Below are 17,500 nucleotides of genomic sequence, written 5' to 3' on the forward strand. Positions count from 1 at the left end.
GCTGGCCTCGAACTCAGAAATCCGCCTGCCTCTGCCTCCCAAGTGATTACAAGCGTGCACCACCACGCCCAGCACCTTTTCAGCTTTTAAACATTAAACCATGTATGGAAGCCAACTGAGAGATGCTAAACCACCAGAAAGATAAGCCACGTTATGCAGCATGGTTGAAGGAAACTTAACCCATATTCCTGAGAGTAATAGAAGAAAGCCTGTGACCTTTCAAGCAGTGTGACACTAGTTTTAAATTTCAAAATTAAACCTGTGTCAAACTTAATTTACATTCCAGCTATTCTCATGGTGCTGGCTTCTACTCACCTTAGGTCAGTTGAGCTCAACAGGTGTCTGCACTACATAGACTGGCACAGAGGAGAAAATACACAAAAAAGCTCTTGCAATAGCAGGGCTTCTAGTGTAGTGAGTATAGAAATTTTCTTGAAGGAAAAATAGGCAGTGGTAATTGCCCCAAGACCAATTTATAAAGTCAGTATTAATTATAATACTTTCCTAATTTTAGTCATCAGAATTTTGCAAATTTGTGTTAGGCATGGTGGCGCCTAGCACTTTGGAGGCAGAGACAGGTATATCTCTTGAGTTTGAGGCCAGTCTCGACTACATAGTAAATTCCAGGTTGGTTAGGGCTACAGAGTAAGACTGTGTCTCAAAAGAAAATTTACAAATTACATATAAACTAACCGTAAGAGAATCCCAGGCTGGAGAGATGGCTCAGTGGTTAAGAGCACTGACTGCTCTTCCAGAGGTCCAGAGTTCAATTCCTAGCAAACATGTGGTGGCTCACAACCGTTTAGACACTCTCTTCTGGTGTATCTAAAGACAGTTACAGTGTGCTCATATACATAAAATAAATCTTTTTTTTTTTAAAAAAAAAGAATCCCTTATAGTGTATTCAGTATGAAGTTTTTAAAAAAATCTAAATATGGGACTAGAAAGATAGCTCAGTGGTTAAGAACACAGGGTGCTATTGAAGAGGACTGGAGTAAAGTTCCCAGGAACTACATGGTGGCTCTAAACTGTTTCTAACTGGTTCCAGGGCATATACATGGTGCATAGACCTACATGCATGCAAAACACCTATACACGCAATAGATGGAAATTATTTTTAACCTATATGTCTTGGAGTTGTAACATTCACCATTCCAAGTTAGATGGTTGTCCCATATTCAGTGGCTTAAAGCTTGAGTAATCAGTCTGATTTTTGCAGATTCATGTTTTGGAGTTCTGTTAGTATCCTACCCTACTTCAGGTGGTTGAGGCTGAACCCAAGACATTGTGCTAAGCAAGTGCTCTCTCTAGTCCTTTTATTTTGAGACAGGGTCTCACTAAGTTACCTAAGCTGGCCTTGAACTCACTATATAACCCAATAGTCTTGAACCTACATTCCTCCTGCTTCAGCCTCCCAAGAAGCTAGGATTATGGGCTGCACCACCAGGTTAAGCTTATGTCTTTCACTTTTGTTAAAAGCATTAATTTCAAACAAAACCAGATGGATTTATCTTATGAACAGTTCCAAATTGAGGGATTTGGGATTTCTCAAATACAGATCATATCATATTTGTTGAAAAATAATTCTATACAGGTAAGTTGTCCATCTATACATATTATAACTAAGGGTACACTATTCCTACAAATAGTACTTCAGAAGAAGATAAAATAGCAATTTACTAATTTGCAGAGGTATTCATTCTTTTTGTTGGTCATGGTAACAAAAAATGATTATGTATTAATGGAAACATGAAATGAATGTATGCCCAAACAAAATGTAAACATTTTTATTTTGTTTATCTTGGTTGCTTAATACTGAGAAAAACTCAGTGTTCTTTAGGAAACTCAAAATGATTTCATTTTCTAAAAGAGTATCTACTAACACTGATTTGTAATGAAAGAAAAGAGTGAAAACATAGAGATCCCATGTCAATATAACTATCACTTTTGAGGTCTTAAGCATTCAGAATTTGCTTTAAGAGTAGGCAATTAAAATATTTTGTAGAAACTGTAAAGCACATATATTAAACATGCTCAATCATATTAGTCCAGCAAAAATTAGATCAAACTTAACTACTTGTGATATCATAGTCTTACAACAGTTTGTAATGAAGCCATACCAGTCTCTGCAAAGATTGATACATGTAAATGAATGGTATATGTTTTTATATTTTATGCTTTCCATCTATTTTTAGCATACTTTTTATGGCAAGAAAGGGGATATTTACCAACTATAACATCAGTTGCTTAGTATTGTATTAAAATCAATTAATTCCTAGTAAATGACTACAATGATACCAGATCAGAAGTGAATGAACAAAACTGAGGGTCAATTTTAAATTCAACATTAGAAGTAGCACATTTGTCGGGCAGTGGTGGCGCACGCCTGTAATCCCAGCACTTGGGAGGCAGAGGCAGGCAGATTTCTGAGTTCGAGGCCAGCCTGGTCTAGAGTGAGTTCCAGGACAGCCAGGGCTATACAGAGAAACCCTGTCTCGGAAAAAAACAAATCCAAAAAAAAACCCCAAAACAAACAAAACAGAAGTATAGGCACCAGTTCAATGGCTTATGATGTTTAGCAGAATTATTATTATTTTTAAAAATCTTTTGAGTGTTTTGCCTGCGTGTATATGCACCACCTATGTGCTTGGTGCCCAGACAGGTCAGAAGAAGACATTGGATTCCCTGCAATTGTGGTTAAGATCATTGTGAGCGACCATGTGGGTTCCAAGAACAAAGTCTGGTTCTTAACAAGAGTGACAGTTGCTTTCAACCATTAAGCCATGTCTCTAACCCATTGCACATATTTTAATATCAACATGTATTACACTGGTTTTTCTTTAGGCAAAACAGGAAAAAAATCCGTCACACCATCCAAACATTTTCAAGATTCCTCTTTTCCCCCTTAAGGAAAGGTCTTGCTGTGTGTGTGTGTGTGTGTGTGTGTGTGTGTGTGTGTGTGTATAGTTCAAGCCACCCTGAACTCCTGATCCACCTGCCTTAGCCCCTTGAGTTCCTGGATTACAAGTGTGTACCACCATGCCAAACTTTTCAAGTAGTTTAATTTCAGTCAGGGTGAATGGGGAACAGTAAATGATAGGGCATAATAAATTATTTACTTCCTTCAAGTTCACTTAAGTATTCTTGGAATTCTACCATACGAAAAACATCTAGATTTACAAGATACAAAGCTGTACCTTTTCCTATTTTAATCTTTAATCATACAGCTTGTCAGTGATAATTGTAACTAATTATTAATTTCTTGTAGTATAATAAGTAACTTCTGGCTTATACAAGCATGTAAGCAAAATATTGGTTGGAACTAAGGTGTTTGGAGAAAGTGCCATTTTAACACAAATTCAGTTTCCTTGTTGATCAAATGAAACCTACTGGGATGTCTTCTAAGATCTGGAAGCCCATCTTTCTTACCAATTTCTATCTTGAAAGTGGGTATTTCCTCTTTGTCCCCCAAACTGCATGCTTGTTGGGCAGTGTACATTAATAGTCCTTGAGCCCTTAAATTAGAAAACTTTTCCCCTGGGGTTGAGGATCAAACCTAAGGTCTCAACCAGGGTTTTACCCATGGTAGGCAAGCCCTTTGTTTCAGATTCATTCCTAGCCCCTAGGCAAACTGGTGGTAGGGCTGCTTTATATCCTAGACTAGCCTTGATTTCATAAACCTCTTTCTTGCCTGCAGAATTCAGGATAAGAGTCAAGTGGTACTTTGCCCAACTTGTAAAAAATGTGCTTGTTTAATTTTGCTTACTTATTCTTTAAGACTTAAACCTTATGTTTGTATATTGTCATTCTAACGTTTGCATGATATGAAACATTTTTTCTTCTTCTTTTTTTTTGTTTTTTTGTTTTTTTGTTTTTTTTTTTTTTTGAGACAGGGTTGTGAAACATTTTCTTTGTATAATGGTTTTTACCTATTCAATTGGTGCTCCAGGGACTTGGGAAGATGGCTCAGGAGGTCAGGGCACCTGCTACCAAGGCTGACAATTTGAGTTCAGTCCCCAGGACCCACATGCTGGAAAGAAGAAAATTATTCTAGTTGTTCTCTGACCACCCCATGGGCACACTAAATAAGTAAATGTAAAATTAAAAATGTTTTGGAAATGCTATTATAAAATTCAATTTTAAAACACAAATTCAGTTCATTTAATGTCTCTGACCTTAATTGGTTTGGGTGAGGAGTATTTTTTGTCTTGTACCTTCTGGGCAGCTTTTTTGAAGTTAACCTACTGAGAATTAGGGCACAATGCATGACTGAGTTCTTCCCTACCTGCCTCTTCAGTGAAGCTTAGGCTTAAGTTATTATGGAACTTACTCTGTGTAGTAGTAGGGAGTGTGACCTTCAATTTCTCAATCTCTAGCCTCCACATCCTAAGTTCTGAGACTATACGTGTGCACCATTAGGGCTAGTTGTCATGCCATGCTGGGGAACAAATTCTGGGCTTCCTGCATACTAGGCAGGCACTATACTAATTAAGCTACATCCCAGTCCCTAAAGTTTTTTTCTTTTTTTAAGTTTGCTGGTTTATGAAGCATTTAGAGAAAATTCAACTTAAAGAATATTGGTTTTGTTTAAATATATTTTAATACAGATTTAAAATAGTTTCGTTTAGTATAATAGCTATATCTAATATATCTACTAAGTAGCTTTTTTTTGAGATATTGCCTTATTGTTTTAAGAATAGTACAAGATACAATACATTAGAAACTTAGGTACTTATATTGTACTTATGTTGTATTTCATAAGGTTAAAAAATATATATGTATATACTTTCCATATATATATATGGAAAGGAATTCACAAAATACTCTGCTTTCTTGCTTCTGCATGAGAGGCCCATGGTTTTAGTGCCCTTTTCCTGATGTCACAGCATCCTCTCCCAAGTACCAGCCACTTACGAACATTTACAAAGAGGGAGGAGTCTCATTTATGCAGGATTTTCTCCAATACAAACAGAAACCTCTTGAATAAAGCATGAGAAATAAGAACCACATCAATTAAAGCAATTTAGGCTTCAGTAGTATCTAATTTACTGCGAAAGGGAAACATAATCTGAGCTTATATTTTTAAAGGTAATTTATGGCTTACTGTTAAAAATACTTGTTTAAAAACTCAGGCAAAGCTATTTATACAGATTAATTATACAGATATTATCTTAAAACTATTAGTTTCCCTGTTAGTTTGAATATGTAATAGCAGCTGTTATTCATATCAGTAGTTTGATATTTTTTCTCATCAAGATATTTAATGCAGGGGATGGAGAGATGGCTTAGTGGTTAAAGCATGCGCTAGTCTTCCCAAGGTCCTGAGTTCAGTTCCCAGCACTCACATGACAACTGACAACTGTTTGATACCATCTTCTGGTGTATACATATACATGTAGACAAAGAACCCATATACACAAAATATTTAAATAATTAAAAAAGATATTTAACGCAAAGGATTGGTACATAATTATAGTACTAAATGTGTCCAAATAAGAGGAAAGGGGATAGCATCCCCCAGGTGTCCGCTATGCTCAAGTTCTCCTTGCATATTTTCATTAATCTTTATGATTCCATGTGGGCAGCTTTTGAGTTTGATTTTTACAAATGAGGACACTAATGCTCAGAGAATATTTAAATTGCCCAAAGTTATATAGCTAGTAAACAGCAGGAATGGAATCTGAACCTAAGTCTACCCAACTGCAAAGCTTGTATATTTTCTGCAGAAAACTCTCCCATAACATTTAGTAACATGTTAATTTCAGCCCACAGTTGAATTTCTGTGGGTCACAAGAGGCTAACAGTGGGTAGATATTCTAGGAGAATGCTTCGAAATTGAGCTCAGTTTTGAGAGTTAAGCTATTCCTACTTCTCAGTCACCTTGAAACCAGGAGATTTATGGTAATTTAGAGGTTATGGCATCTAAGAGGCTTTTGCTGGGTCCTTTAAAAAAATCCAAGAGAATAGCTAGTTATGTGGGAGTAATTCCAATACTCAGGAGGCTGCCTCTCCTTCAGAGAGAGTGGGAGGATCTCTCTGAGGCTAGCCCAAGCTATTCACTACTGTCTTTTTTTTAAAAAAGCATACTAATTAGAGAAGTGTGCAACCTGCAAGGGCAGGTCTAACAATTGCTTTGAAGATAGCTGGGAGAAAATATTAAAGATTAAAGTTAATGCGTAGTGCCAGGCGATGGTGGCACATGCCTGCAATCCCAGCACTCTGGGAGGCAGAGGCAGGCGGATTTCTGAGTTCGAGGCCAGCCTGGTCTACAGAGTGAGTTCCGGGAAAGCCGGGGCTATACAGAGAAACCCTGTCTCAAACAAACAAACAAACAAACAAACAAACAAACAAAAACAACAAAAAAGTTTGGGTTCATTTATATATGGGGAAAAGTGTAAGATATCTAATTCATGTTTTGCTACCAATACAATGATTTCATTTTGAAGGGGATGGCCCTGAGATTGAACTCATGCAAGAACTCAAGCCTGGAGCTTACTAAAAGGTTCCAATTTCAATTTTTTGTTTTTGTTTTGAGACAGGGCTTCTCTCTGTAACATCACTGGCTGTCCTGGTCTTACTTTGTAGACTGAGATGGCTTCTAACTCACAGAAATCCACCTGCCTCTGCCTCCTTCGTGCTGGCATTAAAGGTGTGTGCCACCACCACCTACTTCAAGTTTTCATTTCTTTTTTTTTAAGATTTATTTATTTATTATATGTAAGTACACTGTAACCATCTTCAGACACACCAGAAGAGGGCATCAGATTTCATTAGGGATGGTTGTGAGTCACCATGTGGTTGTTGGGATTTGAACTCAGGACCTCTGGAAGAGCAGTCAGCGCTCTTAACCACTGAGCCATCTCTCCAGCCCTCAAGTTTCCATTTCATTCAGCACAACCCCAACCCAACTTTTGGATGTTTTCTCCCATTCACATTTAAACCTGTCTGGCACATTTATGTAACTGTTTAGCCCTCTGCTATATGGTATGGTGGTCATTGGCCATATGTGCTACTGAGCACTGGAAATGTGATAAATGTTATAATTGTCAAACACATTCTGCATTTCAAAGAATGTTAACTGTAATTATTCTTGTGGATTACATGGTGAAATGACAGTACTTTAGATATATTGTGTTAAATAATACTGAAAAGTAACTTTCCCTCTTTCTGCTCTTTAATGTGGTTAATAAAAATTTTAAACTGTATATGTGATGCTCATGTTTAATATATGGACAGCAATGGGCTTATGAAAAGGCAATATTTCTTTCAGCTTCCTCTTATGTACTTTAGAGAAATTTAGGAAAAAATGACCAGTATCAGTTGGCCAGTCCACTTGTCCCCTCTTCCTCAGGTAGTACTCAACTCCTGTTTTGACAGTTCTCATTTAATTAGTATTTTGGGTATACATGTGTCTTATCAGATCCAAGAATGTGTTTTAAATATATACATGTTCCAGTGTTTTGCATGCTTGCATGTCCATGCACCACATGCCTAGTGCCTGAAGAGGCCAGGAGAAGGCATTCAATCCCTTGGAACTGGAATCACAGGAGGTTGTGAGCCACCATGTGGGTGTTGGGAACTGAACCTGGGTCCTTTGCAAGAGCAGCCTGTGGTCTTAACCACTGACACCTCTTCTACCCCTGATCCAAGAATAAAATAAATCAAACCCCAAAGCTTTTAAGTCCTGCTCTTTCTGCCAGAACGTTTGCCAATGATATAATGCAATGGCATAAACGATGTGGCTATTGTGTGGAATCACATAAGAAATAGCATCCTTCAAAATCCAGGATTTTAAAGGCAAAAGGACTACCATATTCTAATTTTTGTGTGACTTCCTAGGAAGATGAACAAATACCTATTTACCTCATATAGGGCACCAACTACAGACCAAAGAAAAGATTTTATCCATAAAATCTTGATGAGCTTAATGGGGGTTATTTATAGGAGCATGGACAAGTTTATGCCTGGTTAAACTACTGACTGCCTATTCTCTAGGAGGGGTGGGGACTTCTGACTTTGACTCTCCCTCAAATCTATTTATTTATTTATTCAGTCAATGTTATGTGAATACACTGTCATTCTCTGGAGAGAGGAGAGCATCGGATCCCATTGCAGATGGTTGTGAGCCACCATGTGGTTGCTGGGATTTGAACTCAGGACCTCTGAAAGAGCAATTAGTGCTCCTAACCACTGAGCCATCTCCTCAGCCCCCCCCCATCTCCCTCAATTCTTAATGGCCTATCTATCTTTGGTTGTAGTAGAGTATCCCCCTGAGCCCCATTCTCTTGGATACTTGTCTATCCTTGGTGAGGCAGGAGCTCCTGAGTCCCATGCTCGCAACTGTTAACCGCCCACCTTCTGGAATGGCTGAGCCCTGAGTCCCTTCCAGTGACTGTTAAACTGTTAACTGCCTATCTCTGAGAGTATGGTCCTCCCCAGTCCCACTCTCAGCAACTGTTAACTGCCCACCTTCTGGAATGGCTGAGGCCTGAGTCCCTTCCAGTGACTGTTAACTGCCTATCTCTCATTGAGAATATGGTCCTTGTGGCTCCTGTCTATAAAGTCAACACTTAGGAGTGTGGGACAGGACAATTCCCTTGAGTTTGATGTCATCTAAAGAAAGTCTGTGTTTAAAATGAAACAAAAGTTTAAAAAGCAAGCAAGCAAGCAAGCAAGCAAGCAAGCATGCAAGCAAACAATGCTGATGAGTAGATGGTTGAGCAGGTAAAGATGCATGCTGCTATGAAGACCAGAGCATGATCCCAGGAACTCGTATGGTAGGAGAGAACTGGCTCTTTCAAGTTTCCTCTGACCTCCATGCATGTGCCATGGCAAGTACACAAAATCAATGTGATAAAAACATTACAACTCCCCAAAGTGGCCAGAGAGATGGCCTAGAGTTTAAGAGCATGTACTGTTCTTTTAGAGAACAGTGTTCCCAGCACACACACACATCGGGTGGCTCGCAACAGCCTGGAACTCTAGTTCCAGGGGACTGGATATTCTTTTCTGGCCTCGAAAGGTACCTGCTCTTACTTGCACATAATCAGTCATGCATGTATTGAAGGCACTGAATTTTGCACCCAAAGAATACTTAATGGAGGAAGCAGAAATGAATGACAGCACATTACTGGACTCTGCTGTTTATAATTTTTCTAATGTAGGTATGTTCTGCTTTAAAAAAAACCTTAAATGGGTTTACTTAAATGCATTCCAGAAAACTCTTTGTCTCATAAGCCAGATTTGATAACAGTAACATTTTTGCCACATCAAAAAGAGAAAGCCTGCCGGGCGGTGGTGGTGCACGCCTGTAATCCCAGCACTCTGGGAGGCAGAGGCAGGCGGATTTCTGAGTTTGAGGCCAGCCTGGTCTACAGAGTGAGTTCCAGGACAGCCAGGGCTACACAGAGAAACCCTGTCTCGGGAAAAAAAAAAAGAGAGAAAGCCAAAGCCAAGGAGTATCATTTCTTTTTATCAAAGACATGTTTTCATTTTCAGGATTCACTTCATGTAAGGAAATGGCCTGGGGTTTGCTAAAGCTAGGTTCTAGTGTCTTAAGCAGAAAAATAAATACAAATATAACTTTTAGAAAACATTTACATCTTAGTTGTGGCTAAATGAGGTGTCTCAGTTGCAGTGTTTAAAGTGGAGGATCTACTGTTGGTTATTAGCCATATGACTAACACAGTTTTTCACGTTCATAATCAATTTACATTGGACCTCCACTTTTCCTCAACTCACACCCTAACCTCAGAGTGTACTAAATGTGTATTTTCCACATGGAGTCACTTGACATGTATAAAGTGTAAACTGTATCTAAAACTGCAGTGTTACAATTTTTTGTTAGTGATTTTATTTAATCTACAAACCTGGATATACATAATATCAAAAAGGCAACATAGTATATTGGAGACATTTTATAATCCAATACCATGTGTAAAAACTGAATTGAGCAAGAATTTGATTTTAAATGCCCATATTTACCTTGTCATCTATTTACTAACAATTTTCTCAATATTTTTGCAACAAGGTTACTTTATGTAGCCCTTACTGTCCCAGAACTTACTACCTAGACAAGGCTGACCTTTAACTCACAGAGATTCCTCCTGTTTCTGCTAGGGTCTGGTAATTCCAGTATCTTGACAGGCTAATGTAATTAAAGTTGAAAGATGTAAATACATTGGTGCTCGCAAGGTGACACAACGAAAATAGAAAGAATTATGTTTTACATGTATATGTCTTTTTTCTTTTTTTCTTCTGGTTTTTCAAGACAGGGTTTCTCTGTGTAGCCCTGGCTGTCCTGGAACTCACTCTGTAGACCAGGTTGGCCTCCAAATCAGAAATCCACCTGCCTCTGCCTCCCAGAGTGCTGGGATTACAGGCGTGCGCCACCACCACCCTGCTGTATGTGTGTTTCTATGTCGTGTATACGCAGGTGTCTGTGGAGGCCAGAAGGTGTTGAATCCCTGAGTTAAAGGAAGTTGTCAGCTACCTAATATGGGTACTGGAAACTGAACTTGGGTCCTCTAGACTATGGGAAGTGCTCTTAAATACGGAGACATTTTCTGGTCCCTAAAATAGAACATTTAAAAGAAAGCAAAATAAATGGCTTCGTAGGTAAAGGCACTTGTTGTGAAACTCAACAATAGAAATTTGATCCCCAGGTTCCCCATGGTGAAAGGAAAAAACTTAACTCTCCTAAGTTGGCCTCTGACCTCTACATGCACACTGTAGCTTGCATAGTACCCCTCCCCTCACTAAAATAAATGTAATACAAATAAGAAAACATTCGCTTACACAGAGAAACCCTGTCTCAAAAAACCAAAAAAAAAAAAAAAAAAAAAAAAAAAAAAAAAAAAGAAAAGAAAAGAAAAGAAAATTTTTAGTGATAGGGATAGTGAGTCATTCATTTTTTTTTAAATCACTATACTCACACAGAACATGACTTGATCTGTAGAAATTGCACCTGCCACCACATAATACTGTGCTTATTAAATAGGATTTATGATTCTGTGAAATTAATAATGTTTCAGGTTATGCGAAAATCCCAAGGTCAGAGAGTATTTCTGTTTTGTTGTTGGGTTCCCCCCCCCCCCCCGCCCCCAGACAGGGTTTCTCTGTGTATCCCTGGCTGTCCTGGAACTCACTCTGTAGATCAGGCTGGCCTCGAACTCAGGAATCCTCCTGCCTCTGCCTCCCAAGTGCTGGGATTACAGGCGTGCACCACCACTGCCAGGCCAGAGAGTATTTAAAACAAAGGCTGGACATACTACCTTCAGGATTAATAATTTGAAATGCAATGCTTTCCTGAGGAAATAAATGCATACTGCTTTGCTAAATCTGAAGGAGATATTAGAGTCATGAGGCCAAGTACAAGGAATACTATATTTAAAAATAGTCTCATGTCCTAAAGGGGCTTATGGACCAAATTTATGAGCGCAGATTATAGGACAGATTATAGGACAAGCATATTATACATTTTGGAGGACAGGAATCCGCAAGGCAGGCATTATAGGTAGTCATTTGAAATTAAGCAGATGATATGGTAATCCAACATGGATGGTAAGGTTAAAGTCTAACCACCAAACACGGAAACCAAACCAAACCAGTTATGGGTGATACAATCACAATTCTGGGAAAAATCTCAGAACTTTCAAAAGTAACCAAAACCAAAACAACAACAACCTCCACATTTAGCTTAGGTAAGTAAATCATCCAGATGAGCAAAACCAAGTTTTTCAAAGGTGATGTGCACAGAACTCGCTGTCCAGTAGGCATGAATTCATTATATGTGTAATCCAAGGTACAGCTCAGAGCTTGGGAGGGTGGGGATCAGTTAAATGACAACATTTTTTATAGTCACATTCCAAATGCATTATCTGAATGCAGAAGCTTGGAGTTAATAGAAACTGTAAATGCTAAGGAATGCTACTTAATTAACTTAATTGCTTAACCTATGTAAACAAATCGCACTTCCTCTCTCAAGGAAACAATTGAAGTCTTAATAGTGTTAATGAACTCTTAATTGCTTGGTTATATATTTGGGGAGAGCAAAGCCACTGGCACTGATATGCCTTAAAGAGTACAAATCTGCATCAGAAGTAAAGGAAACAATTGAGCACAGTGGTACACAACATTAACACTAGCACTCAGGACGCTAAGGAGAACTGCCAGTTCCAGGCCAGTCTGAATTACAGTGAGATCCTGCTCCTACTTTTCTCAAGCACCCAGGCTCCCACAGAAAAGTAAAGGAAACACAGGGCTACAAGTATTCTTTAATCACAAATTCCCTAAAGATCTCATTTGCATATACTAGAAAGCTAAAATGATACATGAGTTTAAAGCCAATAAGCAAAGATACACCACAGATTTTAATGTCTATAATTTAGTCTTTATCACATAAATATAGTACTTATAAATATGTATTTGAAAATTGCTATTCTTAAAACATTTATTTTTAATACATTTAAATTTCTCACGAATGATACGGGAAAAACAGCATTCCACTTGACATTGTATAAGCAGACTTCAATGTGTGATTATACCAGTGTAACCAGATAAGAAAAAGAAACACACTACTATGTTTGATCTGTTATCAATTAAAAATGATACCATGTATTAATCTAGTTACTGAACGCATGCTCTTGTTTCTGTCAGTCATTCTCAGAACCATTTGGAGGTAAGAAAACCAATGCATCATTGAAGACATGTCCAAATGCCCTAAGCCGGTACACCCCATACATCATCACATGCATCTGATTAGGAGTCAGGCCATTGAAAGTAACAGCCATATCAGAGCAACATCCTTCTACTACTTGGTTTGGTTGGTTAGTCATTGCCTCTTTAATGAAAAGGCCAACGGATTTGGTATTAAACACATCTTTCCCATCGGCGTCCTCTGCATTTTCTGCAAATACTCCAGCATATTTCAAGCAGACTGCTAGCTGCTTATCTTCAGAGATCTTCCAAATCATCCCTCCTTGTTCAGGACACTTTTCAGGAACATTGAGAAGGCTGTTGAGTCTTTTCATTGATTCAATGCTTAAGACAATTCCTCCATCCACACTCACATATTCAAGGTCTCCAGATTTTATAGTGTGTCCTAGATAGAAAGGTTGTGATGGGTCTTTTTTTAACAAAAAATATTTGAGGTTTTCAATAACAGCGAAAGTAGTGGGGCGTGCAAGGAAGAACCAGTTGTACTGGTCCCTGTATTTATCATAAGCATATTTGTAAGCTTTCCTCATCATCAACCACATGTCACTTGTGTCCATATTCATTGACTCAAACACTTTAACATTTTCAGAACTGAAGAATTCTGCTTTGTCACAGTGTTTGGTCCAAGTCTCCTTCACTGCAGCCCAAAGACTCACATCTTTGGGTTTTACAAGAACTATACAGTATACCCGGAAACTCTTACTGAGCTCCATGCGTTCGGCCTCTGAAATTTTCGAGATATCGTCTTTGTTAGGGGCTTGCAGATGGTGATGCTCATGGTGGTGCATTCTGTTTCCAATCCTAATGTGGCCTAGCATAGTGATCAAGGCACAGAAGATGCTTCCAAGCATCACACCCTTCAAAAATGAACTGCTTTCTGAAAGCATTTTTCCTGCAAAGAAAGAGACTTTTCAAATACACAGTCTAATAATTTCACGTGGTTATTTCTTATATACTTACATTTGTTCGTAATGTTTAAAACCAAAGGTCCATATGTTTAAAATCAGGTGAGAAGCATACTGTGACAAGGACTCTTAGTATCCTTTCACTGGCATTGGGTCACTATTAGGTAGAAAGTGCAACATTATAGAAACTCATTCATGGAGTGGAATATGCAGTGTGTGTGTGTGTGTGTGTGTAGACAAGTAATTTTGTATATCATTTATTTAACCAAGTGGCAAGTCAAAGCATTAGCCTAGAAACTAATGTGATAAAAATTGTTTTTCCATCATTCTCTAAAAATTTTGTATGACAAACTTGAACTGTTAGTAAGTACTTCTGGCTATTATGAAGATCAAGACCTGTAAGTTGAACAGATACTCAATTTAAACTCAAATTTCTGTTTTCTTTCTTCGTTTTCTTTCTTCCTTTCTTTCTTTCTTCCTTCCTTTTCTTTTCTTTCTTTCTTTCTTTCATTTTTGTTTTTCAAGACATGGTTTCTTTGTGTAGCCCTGGCTGTCCTGGAACTCACTCTGTAGACCAGGCTGGCCTTGAACTCATAGATCCACTTGCCTCTGCCTCTTGAGTGCTGGGATTAAAGGTTTCCTGCCGTCATACCTCAGCTATAGCCACCACAACTTCTGCTGCCGCCGCTGCCACCGCCGCTGCCACCACCACCAGTACCAATGCTGCCACCACCACCAGTACCACCTCCTCCTCCACCATGACCACCACCACCACCACCACCACCACCACCACCACCACCACCAGTTTCAAATTTCTCTTTTAATCTACTGCTTGATTTAACTGGTAGTTAATGTCTTGACATATTTTAAGCAATCTAAAACACATTTCGTGTGGTTAGTATCATATATTATAATTAACATTTTGCCCCTCAGACTAAATTTCTTCTTACTATATAGTATATCAATTACAGATGTAATAAAAGCTCACAATGGAAAGTTGTTTGAAAAAATAAGTCAATATAGGCATATTTGGGGGAACATTTGTGACTATTTTTTATCTCCTGGAAAGATACTTAATTCCTTGAGAAGGTAAAAAAAAAAAAAAAAAAGAAAAAAAGAAAAAGAAAAAAGAAAAAAAAAGGAGAGGGGAACCTCCTGTGTTTTACTTTCAATTAGAAACTGGAAAGAAAGCCAATGTAAATAAAACAACTGGAAAATGTTATGGTTTATGTTTTTTGCTCATCAAGACTGAATGTTCTCCAGTTTTCTCTGCAATTCTGCAAAGTTCCACTATGTTCCTTCTACTTCCACTTTGCCTCTTATGGTTGAAAAGGACCTCAGAAGCTACCTAAGGTCATTTCTCTCATTTAAAGAATATGCCCAGTTGTGTGTCAATTTAAAAAAAAATGGGTCTGGGAAAGATGGTTCAGTGGATATGAGTGCTTGAGGCACCCAAGTTCTGGACCCAGTGCTCATATAAAAAGCTGGACAAGGCAGGAAGCCATCTCTAACCCCAGCACTGTGGGGTTGGAGACAGGAGATTATTAGGGCCTGCTGGCCTTCTGCATATTTCCTGGTTTAGGAAGTATAAAGGGGTGACTAATAGAGCAGGCTACCTAAAGTCTGCCCTTATCTGACCCTGATACTCCATGCTGGGACTCTAGTGCCACACACAGATTTCTTTTAAATGGGGAAACAAAGGTTAAATAACTGATCTAAAGTCACAAAGGCTATCAGTGGTAGAAGTGACCTATAAGTGAGACATGTGTAAACATAATTGATGCTTGCACCAAATTTTACTGTGCTACAAGGATACCACACTGACAGTTCGTTCTCTCCCTCCCTCCCTCCCTCCCTCTCTCTTTCTCCTTTTCTGCCTGAGATAGGGTCTCACTATGTAGCTCCAGCTGGTCTTGAACTTGTGATCCTTTCATTTCATTTGCCCATGTGCTGGTATTACTTGTGTGTGGCTCTTACCGTTTTCTTATAAAAGAAATGAAATGAACTTTGACTTCTACCACAAAGACAGCTGTCTGAATGACGGGTGCAATTTCTGAGAGTGTTTGGGGAAGTGGGTGGGGAAAGGCAAGATGGTAGTTTCCCTGTGTAATCCAGAGAACTTGGTCAATAAACATTTCCCATAGGAAAGGGAAAACAACAGAAAAGCTAAGCCTCAAAACAGTATTGTAAACTTCACCTTTATATTAGTTGTTATAATTACAGTTCTTATCACATAATCATTATTTCTGGCCAATACACAACAATCCAGACAAGTACGTTCGTATGATTTTATGTCAAAAATTTCCTGAATTTTTCCTCCTAATGGCAAAAATACTATTAAAACTCAAACGTCTACTAATTCTACACAAAATTATTTGTACAAATTATCCTAACAATTTTTTTCTCCGCTGAGGAATTAAAAAAAAAAAACAACGAAACACCAACAATCCGCATGATAGGATATTTTTGTACAGAGGAGGGAACTTACACTGCATACACAAGAGAAAGCAGAAAGTATGTTTTTGAGACAAACTTTCTTCTTTTTTTTTTTAAGAAGGACAAAGTGAGATTAAATAAAAGAGATCAAAATGGAGACTGGGTACCAGGATGGATTTAAGTATCCCATTGAAGGGCCAAGGGAGAATCTCAAGGAAGGCTGATTTCCCCCACTCCCGCTGGGTCCTCCCGCCGCACCTGCCAAGGCGTCTCTAGTGGAGTATATTGGGAACCGGCTAGGGCCCAAACTAGGCCCAAACTAGGGCCCAGGCCTTCCCAGAGGAGGGAGAGGAGCAGTAGCTCTGGGTTGTGCTTGAAGTGGGGGCCGAGGTTTTGGCACTCACCGCATCTAGAATGGCTCCAGGGCAGGAAAGCGCTGCCTTACGCGGCTTTCCTCTCACGTCCAAGGCCCACTCAGTTACGCTCTGGACCAGGCTGCTCTAGACGCAGGCGGTATCCTCTCGTTGGTTTCATTAATGACGGAGCAACACAGGAAGCTGACGTGGTAGGGGCGGGGCTGGTCTGGTCTGGGCGGGAGGAGTCGGGGAGCGGGGCGGGGTGGGAGCGGGAGACTCGGTGGGGGATGGGCTCCGCGAGACCCGGAAAGGGCCCGCCCCGCGCCGAATTCAGACCTGACGTAACCAGCACGCTCAGCTGTATCCAATGGGATGTCCCGAGGGGGCGTGCGTATGTTACACCCGCCCACGCGCTCTTCCTGGGTCTGCCTACTGGGCGTGGAAACTGCCTTGCTAAAGAGAGCTTCTGCCTACCTGATGTAGATTTCTGCGTCATTTCTCTGGCCTACTCCAGTGTGTTGGTGCCCTTGTGGTGGGTGACAACAGGGTGCTCCTCCCAGTATTCCTGGTCTGGAACCAAAATGCAAGTCATTGAAATTGTCATCGCTTTGGCGAGCAAGAATTGGTTGTGGTTAGGTGGTAGGTTTTGAAGCCACATAGCCTAGTATCTACCTAATCTTTAGCCAAGTTCTTTGATATCCTGGAGAAGAGACTTCATTTTCACACTGCCTATGTTCCTTTGTTCTGTTTGGAAAATACCACAGTAGTGCTTATCTCACAGGTTATCAGTTAGTGTACATAACTCCCCTAGCAAAAGGGTGAAGTGTAAAGTAAGCGTTCAGTAAATGCTGGTTCCGTGTATCCCATTCTGTATTGCTAGCACATAGAGCCAGCATGCAATAGGCAAATATTTGTGGAGTTAATGAATGTTAGAAATACAGATGGAGAATTAAGCCGAGTACAGGATAAGGGTTGCTTTCAAAGGGCTATCCAATAAATTAAATGCAGAGCTGAATAGACTCCAGGTCAAATTAGGACTACAGGAGCCCCCAATAAACACCTAGTCTCTTGAAGTGCTCCTTTGTA

General features: G+C 39.4%; 2 protein-coding genes across 4 annotated transcripts in view; both read right to left on the reverse strand.

The window, feature by feature from the left end:
- The window catches only part of Cul4b (cullin 4B), an 88,986-nt gene extending 72,427 nt beyond the window's left edge, over positions 1-16,559 (reverse strand). For all 3 annotated transcript variants that reach the window (XM_052171737.1, XM_052171738.1, XM_052171735.1), the window contains exon 1: positions 16,463-16,559. The gene's annotated coding sequence lies outside the window, so the exon portion shown is untranslated. The remainder of the gene's footprint in view (positions 1-16,462) is intronic.
- On the reverse strand, positions 11,372-16,551 carry C1galt1c1 (C1GALT1 specific chaperone 1). Its single transcript, XM_052171741.1, has 2 exons — positions 16,463-16,551; positions 11,372-13,609 (listed from the first exon to the last, which is right to left on the reverse strand). The coding sequence occupies exon 2, from the start codon at positions 13,602-13,604 to the stop codon at positions 12,654-12,656; it is 951 nt and encodes a 316-aa protein (XP_052027701.1). The 5' UTR covers positions 13,605-13,609; positions 16,463-16,551; the 3' UTR covers positions 11,372-12,653.
- Positions 16,560-17,500: the final 941 nt, after the last annotated feature.

Source organism: Apodemus sylvaticus, chromosome X, assembly GCF_947179515.1.
Source record: "Apodemus sylvaticus chromosome X, mApoSyl1.1, whole genome shotgun sequence".
Classification (NCBI taxonomy): Eukaryota; Metazoa; Chordata; class Mammalia; order Rodentia; family Muridae; genus Apodemus; species Apodemus sylvaticus.

Excerpts from the sequence above, each read along its gene's own strand:
- C1galt1c1 (XM_052171741.1), bottom strand. The coding sequence starts at position 13,604 with ATGCTTTCAGAAAGCAGTTCATTTTTGAAGGGTGTGATGCTTGGAAGC.